A 23,641-nucleotide genomic window follows, 5' to 3' on the forward strand; every position below is an offset into this window, starting at 1 on the left:
CAGAATTATGTTATATCTCATCAAATATTTTTATAAAAGGAGCACACTCTTTTAACCACCCATCTCTTTATTAGAAGACTTCTATTACTCCTTTGGAACAGTATTATTATCCCTGCTATCTTCTGAAGGGTTTTCACATGAAAGTCTCACTAAACCACTAAACACCAATTATAGTTTAAAATCATTTCAGGGAAACATTTATATAATTAAGGTTTCAGGTTTGTATCAGAAAACCTTTTGCTACATTCATCACAGAGAAAAATCATGATGATCCCCCTTTGTATTTTCAAAATTTGATAATTCAGACTAAAGAGAAGTAAGTGAACGTATTACAGCTACCTTGATTTCTTCGTGGCAGCGACTGTGATCTTATACTTTCTATGGTTATGCTGAGACTCCAGAATTATTGCCACTATCGTATTTCACCATCTCTATCATCGTAACAGAAAGGGCTAAACCAGGGGTAGGCGAACTAAGCCCAAGGCCAAATCCAGCCACGGGCCTGTTTTGTAAATAAAGTTTTATTAGAACATAGCTATGCCCATTCACTGACTGTGGCTGTTTTCATCTCCCACTGGCCAAGCTTGGTCATCACTGTAGGGCATACATGGCCCCCAAGACCTAAAGTATTTATTATTTGGCCCTTTATAAAATGTTTACCGACCCCCGGGGCTTAGAAAACAGAATTGTGCAGAAATGTTTTATAGATCGCCTACATTCCTGCCCTTGGTTAGATAGAAACTTGGTCTTTATGAAAAGTACTTTGTTCGATTCTGTGGTGAGTGCCACAAGCTTGATGACTTAGCATACATAGTTTCAGAAATTGCAAAACTGAGTCCACTGTTTTTAAAACCCTAATTCTTTAATGAAGAAGTTAACTAGGTAGGAAGCTACCTCCAAAATAGGTCTATTAATACTGCTCATGTTTGTCATCGCGTAGCAGCTGTCGGTTACACCGTCCGCAGAAACCTAACGGAAGGGGGGGCTGTCTCCTGGGTGGAGGGTGTCTCCTCGCTGCAATGACGGCTGACATTATCAAGGGAAAGGGCAACTCTTACGCCGAATCATAAGAAACTGCCATTTTTTTAGGTAAAAATAAAAAGTGTAATATCAACAATTCTGTATGGTTCAACATAACGTTTCCAGGAATCTTGGTGTCTATTAGCCTAAAACTTGAGTCGAAGGCAGGAGATCACTTTAATTCAGCACCGATCAGCTCTAAAGCAATATTCACTCAAAAGCAGGAAGCACCTTCCCGACGGCTGCTGCCCCCATTTAACTACGCACGTATCTGAGCATCTGGGGCCTGCCATCAGCGTCCGGCGGTGAGGAGTTAGCTCTGATGGGAAGTCCTCAGCCTGAAGCTTTTCCTAAAGCAGGTTTCTGATCTGGTCTCACGTGTGTATTCAGTGGCAGCACCAGCGGAGAGCGCGTTGTGCTATCTCAGCAGGTGCTTCTCCGCGCTTGTCACTCGCGGTGTGGGCGGGGGGCCTGCAGCACTGGCATCACCGGGGAGCCGGTGGGGAGCGGAACGGTGGGCCCATGGCAGACCCGCCAAATCAGAACCAGCATCTCCTCAAGGTCCTCGGGGGACTGTGTGCGGTGATGTTTACTATGTGCTGATTCAAGTTTGGGGTCTTGGTCACGCGGAGAGTGCTCCCGGTGTTGCCACCAACACTGAGTGTGGCCTGGAGAGAGTTGGTGGCTTGAAGTCTTATCCAGAGACCAACAATTCCAGCTAATGATGGGTCTGTAACAATACTAACGGCTAAAATTCACTGAGTCCGTGTTGCTTGCCTGGTCTAAGGCCTTAACATGAATTGCTCACTGACTTCTCACAATTACTCATGAGGTTGTATTGATTATTTATTGATTAGCCCCATGTAACGGATGGTGAAATGGGGCCCTGAGAGGCGACGTGACCAGTAAGTGGGGAAATGTAGTTGAGAGCAAGAAGGACACTGGTTCGTAGAGATAAACCCCGAAGGGAGAGGATGTGCCCGTGTGGGAGAATTCGAATGGACAGTGAAATGCAAGAGCCTCAGTTCCATCTTCTCGTCAAGGGGCCACTAAAGCACAGAACATGGCACAACAGCATGAGGACACACACAGTCCCAACCCCAAGGGATGGAAACAGCTGCTTGGTGTTTTGGCAATTTGACTCCAAAACAATACCTGAAATTTCTACCAGGGTATAAGAGAAAGGAGCCAAGTATGTCACCATTTCCAGTCATCTCCTACCTTGTACGTCGGAGAAACTTCTTATCTCTACACTATCCAACCTTCAAACACAGATATAAGAAATAGGTGAACTCAGCATTCTGTAGTCATAATGAAGGCTCTCACACTGGCGTGTCTGTGGCACCAATTCGTAGGTCCTGAACCACCTTCACGTGCTGGAGATGCGAAGCGTCAGAGGGAGAAATGTGGGAGTTCACTGCGAAGGCAGCCCCGTGAAGGCGTCCCTGCAAGCGAGCAGGCCCAGCCCGCCGCCCGTCACTTCTCTGCCTTCCACGGCGGTTGAGAAACACTGTTCTGCGCCTGCAGCAAGCTAACGGGCCACCCCAGAACCACGGCAGCCGGCAAGACAAGAGGAGGCAAGATCTGAGGGCAGGTGGCTAAGTGCCCCCTTCTCCATCTCAGCCAAGGGTAGGCGGGGGGATTCCAACACTGAGCAAAAGATGGGCCTATCTGAAACGTTTCAATAAAAAATTTCACTTTATGCCTCAAAGAGTGTCAGCGCTGGCTTCCAAGTAACGGACTTTTCTAATACTAGCAGGCCACCCCCCTTCTCTTCCCCGCTGGCGGGATGTCCCAAGCGTGGAGGGTCCAGTTTCCTCTCCAGCGTACTGTGGCTGGGTGCCGGGGCTTTGAAGCACAATGCTGCTTTCATCATTTTAACTCCGCCGTTTAAGAACTGTGTGGCCTTGGGCGGGTTACTCAACCTCTCTTGGCCTGTTTTCTCACTGGTAAAATCATGAGAGAGTAGTACTTATCTGTAGTAGACATTTATTATGCTTTCCGCTTACCCTGCACCTTTCGGACACTTCCTGCTCTGGGGTAATTTCCCACCCAAAGGAGACCTGCCTCCCCATGGCAGAATCCAGAAACTGGCTTCTCTGGCCTCCCTTCCATCTAGGCTCCGCTGTAAGGACATGGACACGATCAACGTCTTAAAGTCCAGTTGCCCTCACAGCTCTGGTTAGAGGTGTCCAGCCTCCAACCAGATGCCCCCTCGAGATGTGGATACAGAAGAGAGACCGGAGGAGGTGATGCCAGGTACAGTCAGCACTGGCGAGGAGATGAGAGGCTCGGAGAGGCATTTGTCTCTCAGAGGTGGCCGTGGTGAAGCCCCAGCACCGTGATGGGAGCTGTGCTTGGACTTAGCTGGCAGGGCAATTTGGGTGTTGTTCCTGGCAATCTTGAGAAAGAAGAACAACATTGGAAGGATCACTGGATGCTGGATACTGGATATCAAACTATACTACAAAGCCATTGTGAGCAACACAGCCTGGAACAGGCACAACAGGCACATAGATCAATGGAACAGAATGGAGACCCCGGAAAATGACCCACGCCATTATGGTCAATTAATATTTGACAAAAGCGGCAAGAGCATACAATGGAGTAAAGACAGTCTCTTCAATAGACGGTGTTGGGAAAACTGGACAGGCACATGCAAAAAAATAAAACTAGACCACCACCTTACACCATATACAAATACAAAAATAAACTCAAAATGGATTACAAGACTTAAACAAAACACACGAAACCATAAAAATCCTAGAAGTAAAAAATAGGTAGTAAAATCGAAGACATTTCACGTAGGAGAATTTTCACCGATACATCTCCTAGGGCACGAGAAACAAAGGAAAAAACAAACAAATGGAACTACATCAAACAAAAAAGCTTCTGCACAGCAAAAGAAACCACCAAAAAAAATAAAAATGGAACCCAGTGTATGGGAAAACGTATTTACCAATGATACATCTGATAAGCGGTTAATTTCCAAAATATATAAAGTACTTATACAGCTGAACAAAAGGAAGACAAATAATCCAATTAAAAAATGAGCCAAGGACCTGAATAGACACTTCTCCAAAGAGGACATACAGGTGGCCAAGAGACGTATGAGAAATTGCTCAACGTCACTAATCATCAGAGAGGCAAATTAAAACCACAATAAGGTGTCACCTCACATCCGTCAAATGGCTCCGTCAACAAATCAACAAATGACACCTGCTGGCGAGGCTGTGGGGAAAGGGGGCCCTGGTGCACTGCTGGGGGGAGTGCAGACTGGGGCAGCCACTGTGGGAAACAGTATGGAGTCTCCTCAAAAAATTAGAAATGGAGCTGCTGTTCGATCCAGCAATCCAATCTGGGACTATATCCTAAGAATCCCGAAAGAACAATCAGAAAGAACATACGCGCCCCTATATCCATAGCATCGCAATTCACAATAGCTAAGACCTGGGAACAGCCCAAGTGCCCATCAGTAGATGAGTGGATCAAAAAGCTAGGGCACATTTACACAGTGGGAATACTACACAGCTGTAAAAAATAACTATCTCCTCCCCTTTGGGACAGCATGGACAGACCTGGCAATTATTATTAAAATAAGCCAGTCAGAGAAAGACAAGTATCACATGATCTCACTTATATGTAAACAAAATAGGTCCAGAGGCGGGGAGGCATGGAACAGACTGATAGATCTCAGAGGAGAGGGGGGTCGGGGGATGGGAAGAGATTAACCAAGGAACTTACAGGCACAGCCCATGGACACAGACAATAGCGAAGGCCTGGGTGGGGTGGGGGCTGGGTGGAGGGGGGCAAAGGGGTGTAAAATGGGGGACATCTGTAACACTGTCAACAATAAAAAAATAAAAACAAGAAAGGAAGTTAAGGAATAATGTGTATTTTATGATACTATTTATATAAAAAGGAAAACCCTGTGTCTCTGTGTATTAACCCAGGGCGAGGGTAGGATATTCCTTTGAATAACTGGCTTACCATCCGGCGGTGGGGGTGATTTGGGACGGGAGCACGTCATTTGTTTTAGAGAAGTAAAAGTACAGAATACCTGGTTGAAAGCACACATCTATACTTTGGCTCTTTCATTAAAATCTTAATGGGAATTAGTAAATAAATCTTCCTTGACTAAGAGAAGCTACTGTCTTGAGGTTTCCTGCTGGCACTGTGCCCTCTTCTTCAGGTCAAAACAGTTTCAGGGGCTCCCTTTCCGTGGTGCCCGAAATGAAGATGACACGATTTCTCTGAAGGACGGCTATAGATAGAAATAACTGTTTCTAGGGGTCCATCATCAGCCATCAGCATGGAGGACAAGGTGGGGTGACACTTTTTAAAGGGAGGAGACGATGCCATTAATGTGCAGCCTCACTGGTTCCAACTGTCCATGAGAGGCTTGCTGCACATGCCCGGTGGGCCTGGGGGAGGGAGACCTGCTATTGAAGCCTTTCGCCTGCACTTAGCCCAGTGGCCATTTCCAAGGGAATATTGATCAGAAGTACTCACCTCGACCATCTGAGGAGCATAATGCAGGCCCCGAGTATTCACGGAAAAAAGCTTTTCTTTGCCAGGCTATTTTCTGAAGTCAAAAAAGATCCTTTCAGGAGCTATAATAGCAAGCCCCTTCCCACTCCACACGCTCGGCGAGAGGCACACTCCACTTTTCAGACTCCCAGGACCTCAAGTCAAGGTGGAAGCCGACGCATGTGACCTCTTTATATAAAATGTTCTCTGTCCCACTCAACAAGCATTTTGCTCGAGGGAGAGGTGGGACATACATACGAGTGGAAGATGAAAAATTACACCTGGATGCATAGGGAAAGGTGCTCCTGTCCCAGAGAGAATTTATTCATTTAGTCTTTATTTTCTGAAATGTTTTAAATAGAATTTTCAATCACGTAAACAATATCCTCTGATAGCCGAGGCAGGAATATCTTGGTGTGAATGTAAAAAAAAATCCAGTCAGTGTTTTTCATGCCTGACGTGGTACCATAGGCAGGTGCCAACAGGAACTTTCTAATTTTCCTTTGTTCTATGAGAGGAGAATCTTTCAGGCAATTATTTCTTAAGAGGACTGTTTGTTATAAATTCTCAGCCCGGTCATCTAATTTAATTTAATTTAGGATGATGGATATTTAGGTATAAAAATTATTTTTAATTTAAAACTTTAACAACAAAAAAGAAGCAAGCTCCATTTCCGGAAAATTCTTTTAAAACTATTACCCAGGAAGAATAATTTTGGAGTTCCTGCTAGTTTTGTTGCTGTTTAATTTTTTTGGAGAGCACATTTGAGGGTGTATTTGGGGCAGAGAGAGTATCACTATTATTGAAAATGTTCCCGAATCCCCTAGTAGTCCGCTGTTTTGTTGTTTTTCTGGGGGCAAAGAAGTGGTTTAAGCTGCAGTAGGTAGCACGCTAAAAATCTGTGACCAGGATTTCAAGATGGCAGTGGACTGAGTGGAAGCCACACTGACACTCTCCCAGGGCCAAAGTGGAATTACAACTAAAATAGAGAAAAAACATCCTGAATAATCAGCTGCAACTGAAGACGAGCTGGAGAGCACCCTCATCACCAAGGAGGAAAAGTGGAGACCACACAGAGACTGGTAGGAAGTGAGGAGGCGCGAGAGGGCTGGCTGGGCTCCCACAGGCAGCAGCTGAGGGTCCGGAGGGAGATCTCAGCTGTGGGGGTTCCCACTGAGAACTCTGGGGCCTAAACCCCAACCTGGGCTCCTCAGCCAGGAGCCCCAGAACTGAGAAAGGTGCCCACATAACATCTGTGAAAAGCAGCAGGGTTTCTGTCTGCCAGGGAGAGACGGCTGGAAATGCAGGCGCCCTCTTAAAGGCCAACCCACAAAGTTTCATGTGCAGCCAGCCACTCACCTTGGGCTCTGGGGCAAGGAGGGCAGAGTGGACTGGAGCTGTGAGAGGAGAATCCAGGGATTCTGGCTTGAGGAATAGAGCTCAAAGGGCAGCCATCTGGATTCCTATGCTGAGTCATTTCCCCATACGGCAGAGGACATCTTTCTCAGGCAGACATTTACCATCCAAGCAGCTTTTGTCTGGGCCGGAGGCAATTACCCCACCCTATTGGAAAACCGCTCACCCTACCCCTTGGAGTTTCTACAGCCTGAGGCTCATTAAAAGACTGAATAGCAATCAGCCTCTGGGTACTTTGAGTCTTTGCTTGATTTGCTTCTGGACCCAGGACTTGGAAAAGCAGAACTTGGTGCTCATCTTGGTCTTGTCCAAACACACCCAGCCCCAGCAGAGGGAGCCACAAGCTGTGGAGGGTGAAAAGCTTCAAACGGGGTACTCAAGGCCAGTCACAAACAGCTCCTGACATTGGCCTGCACCAGAGATCATCCAAAAGACTGGGAGTCCTAGCAGATCTACCTAATACATAGAAACAAATCCAAACAGGCAGCAAAAATGGGGAGACAAAAAAATGCCCCAAATGAAAGAACAAAAGAATTCTCCAGAAGATGAGCTAAATGAAATGGGAGATAAGCAATCTATCAGATACGGAGTTCAGAATACTGATCATAAGGATGCTCAACAGCATGAGAAAAGATATAGAAACTATAAAGGAAATTAAGAATTACATAGTAGGAATAAAAAATACATTGGAAGGAATAAATAGCTGATTAGATTAGGGGAAGCTGAGGATCAGATCAGTGAATTAGAAGACAGGGTAGAAAAAGATCAGAAAACCAAAAAGAAAAAACAATTAAAAACCAGGAGAACGGTTTGAGGGCGCTGTGGGAAAACATGACACATAACAATATTCATATCATAGGAGTGCCAGAAGATGTAGAAAGAAAGGGTTCAAGAACCTGTTTCAAGAAATAATGTCAGAAAACTTCTCTAACTGGTGAAGGAAAATGTCACGAGTTCAGGAGGCACAGAGTCCCAAGCAAGAAGAACCCAAAGAGGCCCACATCCAGACACATCATAATTTAAATGCCAAAAATTCAAGACAAAGAGAATCATAAAGGCAGCGAGAGAAAAGCAATCTGTTACCTACAAAGGAGCTCTCATAAGGCTGTCAGCTGATTTCTCATCAGCAACTCTACAGGCCAGAGGGAATGGCATGAAGTATTCAATGTAATGAAAAGCAAGGTTTTGAAACCAGGAGAATACTCCATCCAGCAAGGCTATCATTCAAAATAGATGGTGAAATAAAGAGCTTCCCAGGCAAAAACAGCTAAAGGAGTTTATCACCACCAAACCAAGCACTGCAACAAATATTAAAGGGACTGTGTAATAAGAAGTTGAAATAGAGAGAAAAGAGAAGCACAGGCATAAAGAAATAAAATGGCGATAGACAAGTACCTATCAGTAATAACCTTAAGTACAAATGGATTAAATGCTCCAATCAAAAGACATAGGGTAGCTGAATGGATAAGAAAACATGACCCAAATATATGCTGTCTACAGGAGTCTCACCTCAGAACAGGAGACTCACACAGGCTGGAAAAAAAAAACACCCAAAACTTCTGGAAGACTTCAAAGGAGATCGACAGCAGTACAGTCATAGTAGGGGAATTTAACACCCCACTGGCTTTACTGGGTAGATCTTCCGGACAAAAAGTCAACAAAGAAACAGTGACCCTAAATGACACACTAGATCAGATTGATTTGACATTTACAGAACATTTCACCCCAAAGCTGCAGAATATGCATTCTCCTCAAGGTCACATGGGACATTCTCAAAGACAGGCCACATGTTAGGACACAAAACAAGTTTCTACAAGTTCAAGAAGATTGAAACCATATCAAGCATCTTCTCAGACATTTACACCATGAAATACTATGCAGCTGTGAAAAGGAAGGAACGTTTACCCTTTGGGACAGTGTGGTGGGACCTGGAGAGTATTATCCTAAGCAAAATAAGCCAGTCAGAGAAAGACAAGTATCACTTGATCTTACTCATATTTGTAATCTAATGAACAAAATAAACTGATAAACAAAATAGATCCAGTTACACAGAAGCATAGAACAGACTGATGAATCTCAGAGGGAAGGCAGGGGTGGGGAGAGATTAACCTAAGAACTTGTATGCATAAATGCATAACCCATGGACACAGACAATAGTGTGGTGAATGTCGGGGTGTGTGCAGGGTGGAGGGGATCAATGGGGAAAAAGGGGGATATTTGTAATACTTCCAACAATAAAGATAAATTAAAACATTAAAAAAATAATAAAAACATAAGAAATAAAAATCTGTGAGCTCCTTTGGGGAGCAAGTCTTCCCACTCCACTCAAAGGTAGGTCTTGCGACATGTAAGGACATTGTTTTATCTTTACTTTCTTTCTCTCAAACCCTTGAAACATAAAGCTTTTTTTTCAAGAGACAATGAACAGAAAACTTGGGCCAAAATGCAGCAAGTGCTAAACTACTTTGAGGATCTGGGTGTGCATAGAGCAGGGGACAGGCCTGCTTCTGCTCTGGTTCTTCACCTCAAAATCGATGTTTCAGATCTGAAGACATGAGCGATTTGTATTTCCAAAGATATACTTGTTATGCAGTAGTTTCCAGTCATAGAGAAAAGTCAACTCCAGTGTCCTCTCCTTTGCCCAGAGAGAGAGTTGGTGAGTCACCTGGTAAAACAAGTTCCCCAACGCTGGAGTCCCTGGTCCAGGAGAGGAGGGTCAGGATGGCTTCAGATTCAGTCTTAGGGAAACCTTCACAGTGGCCAAAAGGGACACAGAAACCAGCTGTCCGTGCACAGGATAAGGACAGTGACTGCTGCTAAATGAGGCTGTTGTCAAGAAATGGGGCCCATGCCCGGCCAGCATGGCTCAGTGCTTGAGCCATGAACCAGGAGGTCACGGTTCGATTCCTGGTCAGGCACATGCCTGGGTTTCGGGCTGGATCCCCGGTAGGGGGTGTGCAGGAGGCAGTCGATCAATGACTCTCATCATTGATGTTTCTCTCTCCCTCTCCCTTCCTCTCTCTAAAATCCACACACACACACACAAAAAGAAATGGGGCCCAGGAAACTCAGCTCCTGCCCGGAGCTGCACTTTCTAGCTGCGTGAACCCGATGAGCCAATTCCTCAGTTCCAGTATCTGCAGATGATGAGGTTGGCGCGGGTAGAGATCTGTGCCTCAGGGAAACCTGACACGCAGGGATGAAGTTTACCGTGTGTTCCATTTCCATGACCTTTGCTTTTTGACTTGAAAAATAAAATGCAATTAAAAGCATTTCCATTTATAAAAGGAAAAGCAAATGATAACAGCGGCTCTTGACATAAACCATTTAATAAATCAAAGTGGCCTCAATTTAGTTTATACACACACGCAAGAGCACACCACCAGCTCAGATGTGTACAGAAGTGAACAAATACAGAGGTCCGGGCTTTACAACTGAGAGAGCCTCTCTATAGCAGCAAACATAAAATGCCAGCATTTTTTTCTGGAATACTCGAGAGAATTTTACTGTGGCCAGGGGGTAACTTAAGGTTATTATTTTTTTAATTCTGTTACTTAGCAAAAGCCAAGAAAGGCTGGGAACATTATTTGCAGCAATGGTCCTCTGGGAACCACTGGAAGTTAGGTTCTTGTTGGAATTCTGCTGAAGTCTTGCATGGTTTGGCCTAAGGTTTGATGAGTATTTTTTGAAGATGAATGGATCACTTTTGGAAGTATGATGACTGAACCCCTCCATCTTTTTTTGATAAATAAGACAATACTCTGCAACAACAACATTATGACTCACAACAACATTCTTTGAAATTCAAATGACTGTTTCTATATCTGGAAAAAAGTCCGTAAATTATCCTGGAGGGAATGGGAGCCACCAGGAAAGTGGAATTGATAGAAGGGGTGGGACACCACACTGGACGGTTGTAGATGAGCCAGCTGCTCCCCAGGGAGTCTTCACTGGTGTTCTCTGTACTCCAGGGTGCACATATGGGACAGGAGGTAAGGGCGCCCCAAGTACCACTATGGGGGCCCGTACAAACACCTGAACCAAAATCGATCTGCAGGGCAGAATCCTGGGATGGGGAGGGAAGGCTTTAAAAATACCAATGCTGGGGTTCTACCCAGATCTGGTGGACCAGAACCGAGGTGGGGGATGGGGCACAGCTGCATGGCAGGGCTGGGAACCACTGCTCTATGCAATGACGCTCTAAAAGTGCCAAGCTTCACTCCATGAGGAACCATGTATTAAAAGCAAGCTCTTGTCACCAGTCTAAACTAAAAAAAGCCCCATTGATTCAGGCTCTCCTTGGCTCCCAGGAAGGTACCAGGACCCTTTCTGAGGTCCCTGAACTGTCTTATAAGTCAACAAATATTTGCTAATTGGGCAAATGGATGATTTTTAGAGGGCTCAACTGTCCAACGTCCTGAGAGTTCACTGCTGCCCACAGCAGAGGTGCAGACAGGACACTGGCGGAGGCCGACTAGTCGGGTCGTTCAAACGTGATGGCTGCAGTCTTGGGGCAGGGCCATCAGCAGGGCTTCAGCCCCACCAACAGGAGGCCTTTACGGCGTCTCGTCTATCTCTTAGTCACAGAGATGAACCCTCCAAGTTGGTCTCTTGCTCTTCAGGGCCCAAGACTCCAGACCCCTGGAAGGGTGGCCCCCGCAGAGGGCTGTCCTGGAGAGAGGGGCCAGCGCCGAGGCTCTGTGGGCCTCGAGGCAAATCACAGGAGGAGCCCCAGCTACTTAGCTGTGGGGAGGGGACGCACCTACATCGTGACACCGGTGATGCGGACTCAGGCTCCTGGGAGCGGTCTCAGCATGCCACCTTATGAACTCACGTTTGTAAACTTCACTGGATTAGTACCGGCTACCATTTTGAATAAATATTTAGGCTTTGGGTTTTCGGTTTGTTTGTTTTCTAAAAAAAAAGTTTTTGAATAATTTCATCTGTTGAAAACCCAAACCGTCTTTTGTTAGATGCCAGGATAAACTTCATTTTCCTCCAAACTATAATAAAAACGAAACAAAAAATACGGCACAGAAGTGCTGTTTCGACTTTATTAAATCATCACAGTAATTCACACGAAGGGGGAAGAGGAGGGTGAGCTGGAGCTGAGTGCGGTCACCTGGGGGCTGTGTGCGTGGCCGGGCGGGCGCGTCCTTGCTGCGGTGTCCTGGCACCACGACACTGCCACGGGAGCTACACGCGAAGCTCTCCACCACCCAGGCCTGGACCCAGACGTGAGGCGGTAGGAAAATTAAATATGAGACAGCAAAGCAAAAACCAAATGACACACTACACCTTAATTTACCGTATTTATCCAATTTTTCCCTTATTTACATGTACTAAATATTGTAGCCTGAAAACATAAAACAGTCAACTAATGTGCATGTCACACAGAGATTGAGCGCACTTAAAGCGATGGCTGTTTATGTTGGGTTTCCCTTCAGATGCGGACATTCCCCTTCAGTAGACATAAAGGTAGCGTGGTTACAGGTAAGACGTCACAGTAAGTTTTAAAGGGCTCCTCAAACCTCAGATCATACAAATGTAACAGGAAGTGGACTGCGGGCGGTCGCACCCGAGGAAGGCTGGGAAGATGTGATTGATACAGTCTATGGATCCACATGATCTTGTTGGTAAGGCTAAGGATCCAATCAGTCAGCCCCTTGCACGAAGTGGCGGCTGAACCCCTCCCCCTCCCCGTGGATCTTAAGAACTGGTCTTAACTGCATGGAGACACTGACAGTCACAATTTCCTCACTTCGTGTACGTAAAGTTTTACTATTTTTAAAGAAGTCATCACTTTGTGGCATTACTATATATATATGTATATATGTATATATATATAGTATATATAAATACATATATATATATTTTAGTACAAAAACCTACTCAGTGAGATGACCAAACATCAGTGTGCAGAGAAAGAAGTGAGGGAACCGGCCTGGTCCTGCCTGGAAGCCAGCAAGTCTTATCCATTTGGGGCCAATTAGGGCCACGCAGATGCCTGACCTACTAATATGACTCAGGTGGGTCCCCACCGGATGAGTGACCCTCCCAATTTTGCTGAAAGGCATTTATTACAAAACACAATATTTGCTTTTCTAAGTGGAAAAATAAAAAAGACGATCACTTCAATTTTCCACCCCAAATAACAAAACAATTCATGTCCACATGATTGCAAGCCAACCTGGTTGCCAGATTCCCTGTCCCCCCATTCCAAATCTCCAAACCAGAGTTGGTACCAAGAACAGTGGGCAAAACTGCTGGTTGTAACCTGGGGTCACGGGCTGTTGAAATCATTAGGGACCACAAGAAGGCCTAGTTATTTGCTACCTGCAGCCGAGTTTCCCACTGCAGGGTCAGGGGGGCTGGTTCCTGGAGGTAAAATGGAATCACGGGGCAGAAGTCCAGGGGAGTTCAATGTGACTTCGAAGTCCCAACACTGACTAAACCCAAGAATTTTGCACCAGGGGGTTTCTAGAACCTGCAGATGAGATATTCTAGAAGCTAATCCCCATCAGAGCCTCCACAGGACTGTGGAGGCCTGGGACATGTAGTGCTTTCCCTGGCAGGAACAGGGTACTTTGTAAAAATGGAAAAAAGCAACTCAACACTAGTTCCAAGTGTGAGTCACGGGGTCAAACCATGCCAACCAGAAAGCCCAAATCATTAAAAAGGTGTGTGTGTGGGGGAGGGGAAGATAAAATTCCTGACTTTTGCTGAGATAACAGAAAATGCTGTGCCTTCCAGTCATCCTTTCTATTGCCATTCAGCCCCAATGAGTGAACAAATCTGTTTACAGACCTGCTCCAAATGACTAAGGCTACATCTTTTGCTTCAGAACATCCCTCCTCTCCCGTTCAGACCGTGTTCAAGCTGCTCTGTCCGGTGGGCCTGGGCATCAAGCCTCACCTGCGATCCCCTATAAAGCACAAAACCAATTCCCTCTAGAATTAGAAGGTCCACCCTTCTCATAGGAAAGACTTTCTCAATTGTCCTAGAAGGAAGTCTTGCTCCTGGGTCTGCCCATCTCTCCTCAAACGTCAGGTACCAGCCAAACCAACTCGATGGCTGACAGAGAACGGGCTGGTGGGTGAAAACGGCTGCCCAGCTCTGATGCCCTGACAGGGCGAGTAGGCTGAGGCTCCCGGGAAAGGGGACCTAAGCAGGCTGGGGTAACAGTGGGTGCCGAGCAGAGAGGCAGGGGGCAGAGGAGAGGGAGGGCACCCCTGAGAGCCGACCTTGCTCCTGACTGGGGCCTCAGCTGGCAGCTGCCCCCCCCCCCCGCCCCGTTCCGAGCCAGGGGCTCACTCGGGTCTGGACCTGTGGGCTGTGAAATGACCTTACAAGACAAAGGCTGCAGTGGGCGCTGGGGCAAAACTCCAGATCGAGGCAGGCGAGGCCTTGGTGGGAAGCAGAGGTCTTTCCTCCCCATGGATGGGTTTTTCTGCTGCTGACACCCACAGACCCCAGCAAGGGTGCTGACAGAAGGTGGGGCTTTACATTTTTCCCTTTTCTTTTTTCAAAAACAGGCTCATTATACATCCCTCAGAGCCAAAGGAGTGAGAAACACGATCCAACCCTTGCTTGGAGCCTGGCTGGTGTGGCTCAGTGGTTGAGCATCGACCCATGAACCAGGAGGTCACAGTCTGACTCCCAGCCAGGGCACATGTGGGGTTTGTGGGCTCGATCCCCAGTAGGGGGCGTGCAGGAGGCAGCCGATCCATGACGCTCATCACTGACGCTTCTATCTCCCTCTCCATCTCCCTTCCTCTCTCTAAAATCAATAAAAACATAAAAAAACCACTAATGAAAAAATCCTTGCTTGGGGTCTGTTACCCTAAAGCTCTGTGTGACGGGAAGTATTTCTAAGGCCCTGGCCGTGGTCCTGTCTGGGCAGTGGGCAGGAGAGCACAAGGGCAGGGCACGGCCTTTGGAGGCAGATGGACACTGCAGGGTGCCCGCTCGTCTGGCACCTGAGCGGGGCCTCGGAAGCTTCCCGGCCTACAGAGCTTTCCCGGGCCAGGACCCTGCACTTCTAGGAACACCTGCCTGCCCGCGACAGGAGGGTCACCGTCAGGACGGGAGTGCCTCCAGGACGCTCGGGAAAACCTCTCCCCTGTTAGTGGGCACAGGCACCAGGTGGAAAAACAGTCACTGAGGTAAAACTTCTGGGCAAAAGACCCCAGGGAAAGCCAATTTCCATGATGATGAAATTTGTGAGTAAAACCATACATTCTAGCATAAGAACTGGCAAAATCAAGGCAGAGAAAATTCCTCAAACAATCTGACAGTTGTTTTGCCGGCCCCTCTGTGAATCAGCTTGGGTTTATCAATGAGAGGAAAGAACTTGGGGTGCAGAAACCAGCCGTCCTGCGCCCCTCCCTGAAAGCCTGGAACTCCTCCAGCTGCCCTGCCCACAGCACCCTCACCAGCGCCCACAGGGGAGTGGCTACATCTCTGTTGGTGGCTTTTCCTTTTCTTCCTTTGAAGCCCGAGGTTCCTGAGGTTTCGGGGCGAGGCAACACTGCCTCAGTCCTGTGTGCAACACTCCCGTGGGGTGGTCTCTCACGTCACAGTCCGTTCCCAGGGAGGCTTGCTGAGGGCACCAGGGCACAGCCACGTTTCCGGAGTCTCTGGGTCTGGAGGTTTCTGGGTGGGGGTGGGGGAGAGTCGCGACCATCTCCTCCCTGCCAAGAGGTGCTGTGAGGTAGGCGCTCAGGCTGGCGGCCAGGGCCCTGCAAAGCAAGCAGAGAGAGGCTGAGTCACGGCACCCAGCGAGGCCCTGTGGGCACAGATGCAAGGGAGGGGGTCTGCAGAGGGAGAGGGTCTGCAGAGGGAGGGGGTCTGCAGAGGGAGAGGGTCTGCAGAGGGAGGGGATCTGCAGAGGGAGGGGTCTGCAGAGGGAGGGGATCTGCAGAGGGAGAGGGTCTGCAGAGGGAGGGGGTCTGCAGAGGAAGAGGGTCTGCAGAGGGAGGGGGTCTGCAGAGGGAGAGGGTCTGCAGAGGGAGGGGGTCTGCAGAGGAAGAGGGTCTGCAGAGGGAGGGGGTCTGCAGAGGAAGAGGGTCTGCAGAGGGAAGGGATCTGCAGAGGGAGGGGGTCTGTAGAGGGAGAGGGTCTGCAGAGGAAGAGGGTCTGCAGAGGGAGGGGGTCTGCAGAGGAAGAGGGTCTGCAGAGGGAGGGGATCTGCAGAGGGAGGGGGTCTGCAGAGGGAGGGGATCTGCAGAGGGAGGGGATCTGCAGAGGGAGGGGGTCTGCAGAGGAAGAGGGTCTGCAGAGGGAGGGGATCTGCAGAGGGAGGGGGTCTGCAGAGGAAGAGGGTCTGCAGAGGGAGGGGGTCTGCAGAGGGAGGGGGTCTGCAGAGGGAGAGGGTCTGCAGAGGGAGGGGATCTGCAGAGGGAGGGGATCTGCAGAGGGAGGAGGTCTGCAGAGGGAGGGGGTCTGCAGAGGAAGAGGGTCTGCAGAGGGAGGGGGTCTGCAGAGGGAGGGGATCTGCAGAGGGAGGGGGTCTGCAGAGGGAGGGGATCTGCAGAGGGAGGGGGTCTGCAGAGGAAGAGGGTCTGCAGAGGGAGGGGGTCTGCAGAGGGAGGGGATCTGCAGCGGGAGGGGGTCTGCAGAGGGAGGGGGTCTGCAGAGGGAGGGGATCTGCAGAGGGAGGGGGTCTGCAGAGGAAGAGGGTCTGCAGAGGGAGGGGGTCTGCAGAGGGAGGGGGTCTGCAGAGGGAGAGGGTCTGCAGCGCGGGCGAAACGGACCCACATCCCCAGGAAGGGCTCTGACGCCTTCCCGGGGCTCTGAGTGCTGGGACGTTTGTTGAATGAACGAACAAATGAATGTCCTTCCTCCTAGGCTTTGCTCTGGACTTTCCTGCCACAGAAAACCACGAATCTTTCTGAAATGAGCTCAGCCTCACTGTCCAGCCCACAGTAAAAAATGGAGAGAAAGGGCATCTGATTACAGTAAAGGGAGGAGGGACCGATGCAGTGGCACCACCCAGAGTCAATGAATCAAATACAACTTCATGGCAAGTTCTGTGGTTCCCTGTCTATTATTATTTATGTGTATTTACATATTAATATTTTACACAAGTTACAACTCAATTATTCCCCAAAGGGTCTGAGATGAGAGGTCAGGACCCAATTGCTTGTCTGAATGAGTCCCGATGAGCATCCTGTTACCAGGCACAGGAGGGAAAGGGGTAAAACTGAAGGCTGGCGGCTGATGGCTCCCCTCCCAGGGCTGCGGGGGAGCTCGGGGAACACAGGAATGCCTGCTGCAATACCCGGCCGGTGTTGCCCGCCACGCTGGGCCCCTGGGGCAGTTCTGCGAGAGGATCGTTTCATCACCCTCTTCCCCTCACCCTCTATTTTTAAACCCTGCTGTACCACACCCCAGGCTTCTGGAACAATCCTCAAAAGCAGGCTTTCTACACTCCTCCCACGATGCTTCATTCCCGGGGGTTTGGCCTTTGCAGTTTTTATTATTAGCATTTGAAATTAACTTACGTAAGTTACCTTACTCACAGACAGCATGCTTTTCCATTTTCTGACCTTACCTTACTGTTTCTAGGAGGGGCCTCTGAAATCAGTACTTTGCAAACATGCTTGGACCCGAGGAGACAACCTTCCCGGTGTGTCCTGAGACTCAACTCCAAGCCCCTCACCAGGACTTCCTCCTCTCTTCTGCTCCCCAGGAGGCAGGACAGACAGGACACAGCCTGGGCCTCTTTCCTATGTTCATCTTTAAGAACAGGCTGCTTTTGACAAAGACAATACAGCTATACCGTCATCTATGACAGAGATGGTGCTGTCAACAGGCATCTTTGTCCCCTTGTAGCAGGACATGGGCACTAGCATTTAATACGGGCGGGGGGGGGGGGGCGATGACAAACAAACCTGATTTCACCCCAGATAACATTCCACTTTGAATTACCTTCACTTCAAATTGCCTAATAATTTACATTATCAACTGGGAACCATCCCACCCACTATTGTAATCAGATCAATTGGGAGAGGGAAGCAAATAAAAAAAAAAAAAAAGCAAGTGAATGAAAGAGAAAGTGATGTTCAAAGACAGGACATGCAGGAAAGGGAAAGTATCTAACCCCTCCACGGCCACCCAGGGAGGGCAGCAGGTGACCAGCGAGCCAACTGAAGGGCTGCTGGGCTCTGCAGCAAAGCGGCCTTCACACCTCTGTCTGAAAGCAGGGGCCCCAACCATGAGGGCAAAGGGCAGGCCACCCCAAGCTGGAGGCAGCACCACAGCGCCCCCACATTCTCTGGTCCCCAGCTTTGTGTCAGCACATCCTCAGCCTGCAATGGCTCCTGCTGTGCTCACCACATCCCGACTGATGGGGCGGCGACAGCTGTGGGATTATCAGGTGGCTGCAAAGGAGATGATTCTACGCACTGGGCCTCCCACTCCTGCTGGAAGCTGGGGGGTCTGTTCAAAAGACACTGGAGCCCCACTCGCAGCTTTTGGGTCAAAAGCAGGAGGACACCCATGGATATGGTGGTCCCGTGATGGAGGGGACTATACGGCCCTGCTCTGCCTGGCCCAACACGAGCAGCTGAGTTTTGTGGCTCTTGTTGCCTCTAGAACCTGCGGGGAGTGAGCCCAGCTTTAAGCAGCTCTGGGCCTGGGCCGGAGCCCTGGCGGAGGGAAAAGGAAGGGCAGCTGGGTGGAGGGTCTGCTGGCTGCAGCAGTGCTGCTCCTGTGGCCCGCGGGCGTGACCGCCCTGCCTGGTGCAGGAGGCCGTGTTTTGGATAAACCAAAAAATCTGAACCAGGACTTCCAACTTCCGTAGTTACCGAGACAGTGGTGGTGTCCGTGGCCTGCGCTCCACTGTGGGCAATGCTGCTAATGAAGGACAGCTTGCTCACTGCTGTCGCCACCCTCACCCTCACCCTCATCACCTGGTCCCTCCCACCGTCGGCCCAGGCTCTGGATCCACGATGGGGGGCTGTCTGTCAGTGCACAGGGAAGGGCCTGCACCCTAGACCAAGGCAGGGAGCAGAGGCCCACAGAGGAGGTCACACCTGCCTCGGCCGGCCTGCCCTCTGGGTCTTAAACCTCACGATCCCCTGGTTCTCCACCCTCTGTGCTCCCCCAGCTTTTGTCTGCTCTTCCTCCCCCAGCTGTTCCATTCATCAGCCCCTGGACAACCTGCCTTCCCAGGGAGAGGCCTTGGAGGCGCCCATTAAGGCAAGCGGTCAAAGGCCGGCCCAGCGCGGCTGCCTTATCGGCCCATCTCGAGTCCTGCTCCTCTCTGCCTCGGCAACAAGAAAGGAGGCGGCTCGGGGTCCACCGGCTCCCCAGGCTCCCAACACAATAGGGCGGCAACAAAGACATTTTCCGGGACGGCAGGTGTTGGTGTCGGATTCCGCCCAGAGTGCAGGAGCAGAAGAAAGGCGAGGCTGGGGTTCCCGGGCAGTACAGACATGCAGGGGCAGGACCGGCAGGGCCCCTGGGGAGGACAGCAGGGAGCAGGAGGGACAGGAGGGCAAGTTTCAGCGAGGTGTTAGCCGTGGAAGGAGGCCTGCTAGTGAGTTCACACACCCGTCCCCAGGAGCGGGGTGGCTGGGCAAACCCGCTGAAGTGTCAGTCTTACCTTGCGCAAATATTGCAGTGGGACCTTTACGTATTTTAATCTGAAGGGAAAGAACATAAAATCAGATGAATTCAGCCCGGCACACCCATGGCCCAATTTGACAATGGACACAGTGCTAATAACACATTTATTCCTGCGCTGCCCAGGTGTTTTCGCAGTCTTAGATCATCAGGAACTGAAAATTCACTTAAAATTCTACTTGGCAGGACAGAATCCTAGCTGCTGTCACACTTACACACGCAGAAGGAAGGAGACATTAGCATTCCCAGGATGTATAAAGCAGATGCTACGGGGAGCCCTACAGGCACTGGGCAGCGCTCACCACTGTAGCCTTTTTCCTGCTGCCCAACATTTCCTGAATGATCTGCTCTAAAATACAGTCAAAGGTAAAAGTTTTCAAGATAAGTATGTGGAATTCTATGGATGACCTAAAAAATAATCCGTACCCTCGAAGTGTGCAAGTTTACATGTCTCCAAGTTTCATTTTCCATGTTTCCGAGTTGTCCACAATGTGTTAATTCAGCACCAGTGTCACCTGTGATGTGACAGTCCCCAGGGAGGAGGCACAAGGGATGCTGTGAGAGGGCGGCTGGGGGACGGGACTCTGCAGCGGTGACAGGGGCCACACGCTCGCCCTCACTTACGGGGCAGGAGGATCTCAGCAGCCTGTCTAACCGCAGAGAGGACCTGAGCGTCCCGTACTTAGACAGGTTTTCTCAATCACCCCATTGTCTTACTTCCTATGTGGATGTTTTCCTTAGCAAACGCAGCCTCTTTCTGCAGGCAGCCACTGCTCCTCGCCCTGAACCCCCAAATGCTCCTGAATTCAGTGCCACGGGGCCACCATCAAATCCAGACAAAGGACATTTATCAGTGACACAGACTGCTGGCTATCTACGTGGCTGCATTTGTAAACTTGGACTATCTGCTGACCCTGCCTGCCGAGGTTGGCACAGTGACCAGGGCCTGTCTCTGAGATGGTAGTTCAGTGACCAGGGTCTGTCTCTGTGCCACTGGAACAACCACTGACAAACTTTTAAGTGCGGTTCTCTGAAGAAACCTGGACCTTGATGAAGCTATATTTTCTAACCTATTGATGCAAATTTACTGCCTCACCAAAAAGTCATTCGGGGTTAGGAATTTCAGGATAAATGACTGGTCATGGGTGACCCAGTAACATTCCCTGCCCTACTTGATTTCCAACTGCTGTTAACTGCACCTTCTCACCACATCGATTGGGCTCTAGGGGCCTAAGAAGTTCTTGGGAGGTGTTAATTGCCGGTAACAGACTAGAATGTTTTCCATGGGTCCTTAGATAATGTGATTAGATTTCCAATCCTCCCCACCTCCACAATGCACTGTGCTGTGGGGCCTGCTTCCCCTCCTGGAAGATGCAAGCATAGAGCCTCTCTGCATGTATCTTCCTTGAGTTGAGGTAGCTCAGCTTTTCAAGGCGCTACGCCATGGGCCCTCTCCAGTGTGAGCAAAGGGGGTCATGAAGGGCTCCTCGGTCTCTCCCCTGCAGCCCCCTCAACCCTGGTTATGCTGGGCCTAGAGGCACCCGATTGGTAGAAACCAAGAAAACAGATGGCGCAGCTAACAATGGAGGTTGTTTGTAATTGCTGATGAGAAGTGGTTTGTGCCTCTCCCCAGTACGTCCCCAGACGCAGCCTGGTGTGGAGTGCTGGACCAAACAGAATGTCTCAATAACTGCCAATCCACGGGTACGTTAAGGAGATGCAAAGACAGACAGTTGGGGGCTGCCTTAATTATTCCATGGGGCTCAAATGTCACTTGCCCTTGACACACAGGCGGTGCTACCGAAGGGTGGGGGCCTGTATTGGGAACATAGGAATTGGCTGTCAGCTTCCTGATACGTCCCTGAGGGTGAGTGTGAGGTACCAACTGACCTGAGCAGGGCTGGAAGGCACCAGGAGAGAGCACTGTGCTTGGAGATGAGGGATGGAAGGAGAACAGGTGAGTGATGCTTGGGGACGTAGGGGAGAGACACAAAGCACAGTTACTGCACCCTTTCATCCCTGGATATCTACATGCCAGGCACTGTTCTAGGCTCTGAGCTGCGGAGTGAAGAAAGCAGAGGGAGCCCTGACTCTGGCTGGGGGGGGGGGGGGGGGAATGGAGTCACAGCATGCATGCCAATGGGGCATGTCCCCTGCTGGGAGGCAAAAATATCTCACTATGTGCACAAAGCCCAGAAATAAGTACAATAAACAAACAGATATATAGTATTTCTGTGGTGTTTCAGGGAAGGGGAAAAATTAGGAAATAAAAATGTTTCAGAGCCTCCATAGTGAGGGAATAATGAAACACGGCTGAGACACTAGATTTCGGGGTTAATATGGGTCTTTATGGCAGGATTTTCATGTACGTTAGTGGTGCTGGGAATCGGGAGTTGGCCCTGCTCACGTCTGAGTGTGGTGGAGCAACAGCCCTCTGAGGAGAGCTCTCAAGTGAAACTCAGAAGCCCACAGGCCACCCAGGGGCTCAGACAAAGAGCAGGAGCCCGGAGAATCAAAGTCATTTTTAAACGAAGAGTTCTTACTTCTTTGGGCTTGTGTGACTTCTCTGATACTCTGGATATCAACAAGGATTTAAAAGGACAGGAAATAATCACCTTGGTTGTAGATTTTCTGTGTTCCATACAGCTCTGCCTCGTGGAGGCTTTTCAGGAGCTGCTGGGTCTTTTTGTGGCACATTTTCTTGGGCTGGACTCACTGGGACAGCAAAAAGGCAAGGATTTGAATGGAGCCTCTCATCTCGGAGGCAAGGCTGCCATCCAGGACGGCCACCCGGGATGAGCTGGGCAGGGTCAGACGAGAGTGGCTGCCTCTCTCTGGGTCCTTGTTACTGAACAGTCAGTGTGGAAAATGATTAACTGGCTCAAGATAATGAGGGAAGGGAGTGATTCTGAGAGCTGGCATGGATGAGGGAGAGAAACAGTGGACCCGGGTTCCAGCTTCAGGCGAGTGCTAAATATCCTCCCAGCAGGAAGGCGGACAGAGCGACGATCAGAGAGCTGTTGGGTTATTCAGACCCCTTGGAATGGCCCTGAGGAAGGGAACAGGTGCAGCGTGGATGGGGTAAGCCTACACACTCAACCCAACACTGGCAGCCCAAGATCAGTGGGAATTAGCCAGCCTAATTAACATTTCCAAATGGCCCGAGGATGGCTTCCAGTATTTCCAACCCAGCAGCAGTGGCTGTGTCCTGGCCCTGGCCCGGGGCTCGGCTTCCTCTGTTTGGTCATTGGTCTTGGCCATCAACTTTGGTTCTGAAGCAGAAAGCAAGCTGGACCGAAAGGCGGGCAGGCGGAGAGAGTATATTATGTGCCTCTGCGTGCATCAGCACCTGTGCGGTTAGGGACTCAGCAAGCGGGTGGACCGCTCATGAAAACACTTTCCTGACACTCTTCTTTCCCCCTTCTGCAACTATAATGCGCTCTTACAAATACATGACTAAAATTAAGTAAATTATAAATTTAAAATTAATATCTTGGGCCCGGCCAGTGTGGCTCAGTGGTTGAGCGTTGACCTATGAACCAGGAGGTCACGGCTCAGTTCCAGAGCAGGGCACAATCCTGGGTTTCGGGCTTGATCCTCGGTCGGGGGCGTGCAGGAGGCAGCCGATCAATGACTCTCTCATCATTGATGTTTCTCTCTCTCTCCCTTCCTCTCCCTCTGAAATCAATAAAAACATATTTAAAATTAGTATCTTGGTGTCAACTTTCTTGACCGGCTCTTGTGGAGAAAGAGGTCACCAGACCCCCTCGCCATCTCACAGGACACGAACACCACGATGGCAGTTACATCCAGCCAGGGCGGCGGCTGTTCATTTTACCAGACGTAATTCACATCTCAAAATGGAAAAACACCACAAAACGTTTAGAGCAGCCATATCCATACAGCTAGAAAATGGAAACAACCTACATACATATCCATCAACTGATGAACAACCAAAATGCGGTCTACCCTCACAGTAGACGATTATTTGGCAATAAAAAGACGTGAAATGCTGACACAGGCTGTAACACGGATGAGCCTTGAG

The 23,641-nt window shown here is 49.3% G+C and overlaps 1 protein-coding gene across 1 annotated transcript in view; it reads right to left on the reverse strand.

Annotated features, from left to right (window-relative positions):
* Positions 1–12,824: 12,824 nt before the first annotated feature.
* Positions 12,825–23,641, reverse strand: part of RALGAPA2 (Ral GTPase activating protein catalytic subunit alpha 2) — a 225,136-nt gene continuing 214,319 nt past the window's right edge. Inside the window, exons 39-40 of the mRNA XM_087818894.1 lie at positions 19,577–19,616; positions 12,825–15,707 (exon numbers count right to left, since the gene is read on the reverse strand). Coding sequence (XP_087675020.1) covers positions 19,612–19,616 — 5 coding nt within the window. The 3' untranslated portion in view covers positions 12,825–15,707; positions 19,577–19,611. The remainder of the gene's footprint in view (positions 15,708–19,576; positions 19,617–23,641) is intronic.

This window comes from Miniopterus natalensis, chromosome 7 (genome assembly GCF_054644295.1).
Source record: "Miniopterus natalensis isolate mMinNat1 chromosome 7, mMinNat1.hap1, whole genome shotgun sequence".
NCBI classification, from domain to species: Eukaryota; Metazoa; Chordata; class Mammalia; order Chiroptera; family Miniopteridae; genus Miniopterus; species Miniopterus natalensis.